The sequence below is a fragment of the Lates calcarifer genome, unplaced genomic scaffold (genome assembly GCF_001640805.2).
Source record: "Lates calcarifer isolate ASB-BC8 unplaced genomic scaffold, TLL_Latcal_v3 _unitig_2676_quiver_1907, whole genome shotgun sequence".
In the NCBI taxonomy this organism is placed as follows: Eukaryota; Metazoa; Chordata; class Actinopteri; family Centropomidae; genus Lates; species Lates calcarifer.
Window position 1 is genome coordinate 7,501 of NW_026116367.1, and position 7,492 is coordinate 14,992.

Consider the following 7,492-nt stretch of genomic DNA (forward strand, 5'->3'; position numbering starts at 1 on the left):
CACAGACTGTGTGTGTGTGAGTGTGTGTGTGTGTGTGTGTTACCTGTTGTGCGAGCCGTCGGCGGTCACACACTCGGGCAGAGCGAGCGAGCAGCCGAACAGCATGATGTGTCTGTAGCAGGAGAGTCTGCTGAGGTAGCTGAAGAACCTGCAACACACACGCCAGGTCAGCGCAGAGCACACACACACACACAGGCTGCACACCTGTCTCTGTGTGTGTGTGTGTTACCTTAGCAACATGTCGACCTCGGAGCTCTTCACCACGGCGGCGGACGAGGACAGCCATGTTTGATTGTAGGGCAACATGTGACACTGAGGCTCCACGATCAGCTGACAGCCACCTGCAGGGAGACGGCCAATCAGCGTCCTCAGAGACCACAGCCACACCGAGCTTAAACGCCCAGCGTCCAATCAGAGGACAGGACGCACTGAGGCTCATTAGCATTCACCTCGAATACACATTAATACAGAGAGAGAGAGAGAGAGACACTGAAGGACAGTGGAGGAGCAGACACACAGAGACGAGGGGAATTTAAAATAGAAACTGAATGAACCATTTATCATCACACACACACACACACACACACACACAGGTCAGTGGAGGAGAATAGAGGACAGTAGATCTGAATTCAGCCCCCCCCGCAGTGATGGAGTCTAATAAGGTTTCAGGACACAGACACAGAGTGAGACAGCAGGAAGCTCTGCAGGACTACATCTGGCTCTGGGGTTTGTAGTTTTCTGGGATGTGAGATGAGATCACGTTTCCCATGAGCCCCTGCTGCTTCCTGTGCTCAGCCTCACGGTGCCGTTCGTACCTGTGTCAGGTGCCGGGGTGGCGCCCGTCGGCCAGGCGGTGCTCAGCGATGTCACGGACGTCAGCCAATCAGGAGGCGTCGTGTAGGGCGGTGTGGGCGTGGCCTGAGAGGAGGGCGGGGCAGCGCCGGTGGTCGCGGCAGGTGTGCTCTGGCTGAGGTACGTGACGTCATCGTCGCCACCTTTGCTGTGGTTTCGCGGCGAGGCCGTGACGCTTCCTGCCTCGTAGGAAGGGGAGGGGTTTGTGCTGTTGCTATGGTAACCAGGGTCGCTGTCGGCGATGGGCTCAGGGGTGGGGAGAGGGCTGGAGTCCAGGAGGCTGCTGCCGATTATACCTGAGGACAAAGACAGGTGAGAAACAACGAGGACTCAGTTTGGTCTGGACAGGTGTGACAGTCACCTGAGGCTCTGTCGTCCAAACAGCATCGACATCAGCAACTTCACATCTGAAATAATGACGTGTCGTTTGTTGTTTGTTTGTTTGTTTGTTGTTGTTGTTTGTTTGTTTGTTTTGTTGTTTGTTTGTTTGTTGTTTGTTTGTTTGTTTTGTTGTTTGTTGTTTGTTTGTTTTGTTGTTTGTTGGTTTGTTGTTTGTTTGTTGTTTGTTTGTTTTGTTGTTTGTTTGTTTTGTTGTTTGTTTGTTTGTTGTTTGTTTGTTTTGTTGTTTGTTTGTTGTTTGTTGTTTGTTGTTTGTTTGTTGTTTGTTTTGTTGTTTGTTGTTTGTTTGTTTGTGTGTTGTTTGTTGTTTGTTTTGTTGTTTGTTGTTTGTTTGTTGTTTGTTGTGTTGTTGTGTTTGTTGTTTGTTTGTTGTTTGTTTGTTTGTTGTTTGTTTGTTTGTTTTGTTGTTTGTTGTTTGTTTGTTGTTTGTTTGTTGTTTGTTTTGTTGTTTGTTTGTTATTTGTTTTGTTGTTTGTTTGTTGTTTGTTTTGTTGTTGGTTTGTTGTTTGTTTGTTTGTTTGTTTTGTTGTTTGTTTGTTGTTTGTTTTGTTGTTGGTTTGTTGTTTGTTTGTTTGTTTGTTTTGTTGTTTGTTCTGCCTCAGAGCTCAGGTTCGTGTCGTCTCAGGAAACATCTGACGTTTCACTGACTCTGTGTCTAAAGAGTCAAAATACTGAACTTCCTCTGCACACACACACACACACACACAGCCAGTGTGTGTGTGTGTTCAGTGTGAAATCTCTATGAATAGTGTCAGAATGATCCAGTTTCCATGGAGAAGCAGACAGACTGATCTATTTACATTTCATCTGTCTCACACACACACACACTCTGACAGAGCGACGCTGAAAACACCTGAGCTCTGATCCAGCCTGTCTCCACCTGGACCAGGGACTATCAGAGGACGGACTCACAGACCTGCAGCTTAAACTGAAGTCTGATGAAACCAAAACAAGAGAGTCTGGATCAGAGGGAGTCCAGCAGGTCTGAGCTGGACCCTCAGACCACGTTCCTCCTCTGTCAGGTGCTTGTTCTCTGATAAACATCAACCTTTGTGTTTTACAGAGTCCATGTAGAGCGCCTGAAAGTGTGTTTTCACTGAGTGAAGACGAACATTCAGTTTCTTCACTGACGCACAGAAAGTCTACGAACGAGGACGAGAGGAAAGATGAGAAACCAGAGACTGTCGTTCATCATCAGGTCTGAGAGAGGAGGAGGAGGAGGAGGAGGAGAGAGGAGGAGAGGAGGAGGAGAGGAGGAGGAGGAGGAGGAGGAGGAGGAGGAGGAGGAGGAGGAGGGGAGGGAGGAGGAGAGGAGGAGGAGAGGAGGAGGAGGAGGAGGAGGAGGAAGAAGAAGAGGAGGAGGAGGAGGAGAAGGAGAGGAGGGAAACAGAGAAACACCATTAGATGTTTAATGGTGAGAAAACACACACACAGAGCTTTATGGTCGTCTGTGTGTGTGTGTGTGTAATGAGGCGAGGAGGAGAAAACAGAAAACAGCTGCAGAGGAAGAACAGATGAAAGAGGAGGAGAAGAAGAAGAAGAGCTCCCACTGTGAAGAAGAGAAAAGACATTTTCTCATTCGACTCGTAAAGAAATGGTTTGTTTGGACTGAAGGAGGAAGAAAAGAGAGAGAGGAGAGAGAGAAGAGAGAGGAAGAAAAGAGACAGAGGAAGAAAAGAGGAGAGAGAGAGAGAAAGAGAGAGAGAAGAAAAGAGACAGAGGAAGAAAAGAGAGAGAGAGAGAAGAGAGAAAGGATGAGGAACAAGGAGAGAGATGAGGCTGATGGAAGGAGAACAAAGAGGAGGAGAAGCTGTGGACGAACAGATGCTGCACTTTTACTACCTGAGTGTAAATATTTGAAATTCTTTGTCTGAATGTGTGAGTGTGTGATCCTGCCTCTGATTGGCTGAGGGACTCCCCGCTGTCATGGCGACGAGAGGAAGCACGACACACACACACACACACACACACAGGATGTGATTAACACGCCTGTGAATTAATTAGAGAATGTGACTCTGTCCTCCTACACTGTCCTCTATCAGTCTGTTCACATCCCTCCATCCTGTCTCCTCATTAACTAACATTATTCTCACAGACAGCTTTTTATTACAGAAACATCTCTATATATCAGCACCAGACTCCATAGAGAAAAACAGGGATTTAACAGGCAGCTGCTGGAATACCACTGCCTCCATCTGTTAGTGTCTGTTACTGTGTGACTTTCAGTGGTGGAAGAAGTAATCAGATACTTTACTGAAGTAAAAGTACCACACAGTAACACAGACACACTGAACAGATGGAGGCAGTGGTATTCCAGCAGCTGCTGTGTTCTGCTCAGTGAAATCACTGTTTTTGTTAATGGAGTCTGGTACACAGAAAACAACAGATACAAATACACAAAGCACAAAACTGTGAGTGTGTGTGTGATGTGTGTGTGTTACCGGTGAGGGCCAGGACGAGCAGCAGCAGACCGGCCAGCAGGCTCACAGTGGGAATCAGGATGTAGAGGAGAAGTCGAAGGTGATTGGTGGATCCCAGCTTGTGAGGACACGCCTCCCCGCCCATCCCCATCTCGGGTCGTCGAGCCGGCGTCTGGAGGACACGAGGAGACGAGTTCAGGTCGTCTGAAAACCACTGAATCCAGGTTATCAGAGGAGGGAGACTCCACACGGACTCTGAGGCCAGTTAACCCCCCCCCCCCCCGCCCCGGGGTTATTTTTACAGAGGGAGGGTGGGGGGTGGTATGTGTGGGGGGTGGTATGTGTGTGGGGGGGGTATGTGGGGGGGGGTGGGGGGGGTGGTATGTGTGGGGGGTGGTATGTGTGTGGGGGGGTGACCCGGGTGTTTCTGTCCTCTCAGAGTTTCCGTTGAACACGTTGAAGTTATTTTTGAAGTGAGATGACGAGGAGCCGACACTCGACACCACACACTGCTCCACATACTGCTCGCTCTGCCTCCCTCTCTCTCTGCTCCATACACTGACTGATCGATCGATCGATCGATTCCTCTACACTGACTCATAATGACTCAGTACATCAAACCTGTGTCCAACATTATCTCAGTCTGTTCCACAGATCAAACTGATCAGTTATTAAATGACTATATGAAACAGATCAATAATAACATACATTTTCAATAATATCTAATAATAATAATTAATCAATACAGTGATCAGTTTGTCTCTGTAAAACACCTGCATCTCACACCAGCACACTGAGCTGAAGACTTTTATTTTGAAGGTACAAAGTCTGATATTGATCACTTCCTCTGTGTGTGTCTTTAAACAGCAGCAACACACACACACTCACACACACACACACACACACACAGCCTGTAACTATTTATTACTCCAACATTTATCTTTATAATCAATTATCTATTTTCTCCATTAATCAATAATGACTCTGTAACGTGATTGATCCGTTATCAGAACTGTTGTCGATCAATTAGCAGCTCTGAGGATTAATAATGAATCATTTTTCATTCTGAAACACTGTGATCAGTTACAGTGAGTATTGATCAGTTACAGTGAGTATTGATCAGTGATTGGTTGTTACTCCAGCAGATTCACTGTTTGAATCTCTCACAAACCTCCTGCTGTTAAACTGCTTCTCTGATCAAAACTATTGATCCAGAAAATAACTGTCAACAATCAAAATGAAAAACAGATTTGCTCTGATGTTCGTCTGAGAATCTATTGATCTTTGTTGATGATTATTGGACGAGTTGATCAGTTCAAGAACATTTCTTCACTTTAAACCACGTCACATTATTATTTCTGTTTCCTTCACTCATCTCAACGTTTTCAACTTCAACAAGCTGCAACAATTAAAAACAATTTATCAATTGAATCAATTTCATCAATTCATCAATTCATCAATGAATCAATTAGCGGGTTGACAGATAATTACTGAAATGAATCTGAAATCATTCAGTGATTCCAGTTTCTCACATGAAGATTAATTCACTTTTCCTTTGTCTCATCTGAGTAACTGAACAACAACAACAACAACAACAACATGTTGGACTCCAGGTTATTGATCAGGTTATTGATCAGGAAAATTAGTTTGTTGCAGCTTTAAATTAAAATAATGTTTAACTGAGAAACAACAACTTCAATCACATCAACGGACACAAAGAGGAGACAACAGAGACAGAGTAGAGACACATAGAGACAGAGGAGGAGTGAAGGCAGAGGTGGACAGAGGAGTAAAGACAGGAGGAGTAGACCCAGTAGAGACAGAGGACAGAGACAAGGAGACTCGGCAGTGAACCAAGGACAGCAGCTCAGACAGAGACTCGGAGACTCGGAGCCTGACAGACAGACACCGGGGGACAGACACACTCACCGTCGCAGCTCCCGCTCCGCTGAAGGTGACACGCGGGCAGGTCTCCCGCCGCGCGGACAACATAACCTGCTGCTGCCCGCCGCTGAGCGCGAGACCATCCCTCTGTCTGCTGCCCGCGAGCTGCTCCGGTAACCAACCGAGCACGAGACGCGCTGGCTCCGCCCCCCTCTCTCTCTCCACCTCTCTCTCTCTCTCTCTCTCTCTCTCTCTCTCTCTCTCAGCTCAGGTTGTCTGCACGTGATGAGGCCGTAACATGGGATTAAATACACACACACACACACACACACACACACACACACACACTTCACGGTCAAGTGCATGCCGGGACATGAGCCTCGTGCCTGTGTGTGACTTAAATCCCAAAACACACTCCTGTCAGACACACACACACACTTTAAACCTGTGTGTGTGTGTGTGAGGACCTGGCAGAGTTAAAGGATCACTCCGGTGTTTTTGAACCTGGGTTTATTTCCGTGTTTCTTGGTGTAAATAACTGATGAGAACAGAAATCTGTGGAATCAATGCAGCATTGATCAGGAACAGTGAACTCAGCGATCAATACCAGACTCCATAGAGAAAAACAGGGATTTAACCAGGAGCTGCTGGAATACCACTGCCTCCATCTGTTAGTGTGTCTGTGTTACTGTGTGGTACTTTTACTTCAGTAAAGTATCTGATTACTTCTTCCACCACTGAAAGTCACACAGTAACACAGACACACTAACAGATGGAGGCAGTGGTATTCCAGCAGCTCCTGGTTAAATCCCTGTTTTTCTCTATGGAGTCTGGTACAGATATATATAGAGATGTTTCTGGATCTTCCTCTGTAATAAAAAAGCTCTGTCTCTGTAGGAATCCTCTCATCATGTTGTCAGACACAATCAGAGTCTGTCAGTGGTAAAAACAAGACCTCCAGTGGACGGACTCTGACGTGGACGATCGTCCTTTACAGCAGCTCAAACACACCTGAGTGATCGTTCAGGTAAAACACATGCAACAAACAAACCTTGACTCAGTTTGGAGACAGTGAGTGTAAAATCAGCAGTGACCGTTTTATACACTTTATTTTTACATTGAAAAGTTTAAATGCAAACATCATTTCAACATTTCAGCACCAAAGAAAAAGACGATGACTCTCTCACTGAGACGTCTTCACAACTAAATATTATTCAACCCGATCAAAGGACCAATCAGAAACCTGCGTTCTTCCAGTTCAGGAACTTTTCAAAATTCATGTGGATTCATTTTCCACTTTGAAACAAACAGGAAAGAAAAAGAAAATCAAAGGTGAATGAACAGACGTTTGTTTAACAGAATCAGATCAATACCTTTCTAATAATAACTAAATCATAACAGTGATCATCATCACCGTGTTAAAACAGCAGCGTCCAGGCCCACACTAACCAATCAAACGTATTGATCGCCATGTGCTGATCAGAAGACAGTGATGGAGGCTGGTCTCCGTCTGACTCCACCTCCTGGACATTAGAGGAGAAAGTAGAGCTCAGCTGAGGAGAATAGAAACAAAATGGATCATTTCAAACTGATGTTTCTGTTGTGAGGACAGAGCCTGAACATTACACAGTGATTAACTACAGATTCAACTGATGACAGTAGAGTCAGAGTAGAAACAGATGGATGACGACAGTAGAGTCAGAGTAGAAACAGATGAAGACGACAGTCAGAGTCAGAGTAGAAACAGAGATGACAGTAGAGTCAGAGTAGAAACAGATGAAGACGACAGTAGAGTCAGAGTCAGAGTAGAAACAGATGAAAGACAGAACAGATAGAACAGATCAGAGTAGAAACAGAGGATGACAGTAGAGTCAGAGTAGAAACAGATGAAGACGACAGTAGAGTCAGAGTAGAAACAGATGATGACAGTAGAGTCA

General features: G+C 45.6%; 1 protein-coding gene across 1 annotated transcript in view; it reads right to left on the reverse strand.

Annotated features, from left to right (window-relative positions):
- The window catches only part of LOC108892997 (atrial natriuretic peptide-converting enzyme), a gene marked incomplete at its 3' end in the record, with an annotated part of 12,793 nt that extends 6,994 nt beyond the window's left edge, over positions 1-5,799 (reverse strand). The window contains 5 exon segments of the mRNA XM_018690782.2: positions 44-148; positions 230-341; positions 816-1,148; positions 3,693-3,843; positions 5,601-5,799. Coding sequence (XP_018546298.2) covers positions 44-148; positions 230-341; positions 816-1,148; positions 3,693-3,843; positions 5,601-5,663 — 764 coding nt within the window.
- Positions 5,800-7,492: the final 1,693 nt, after the last annotated feature.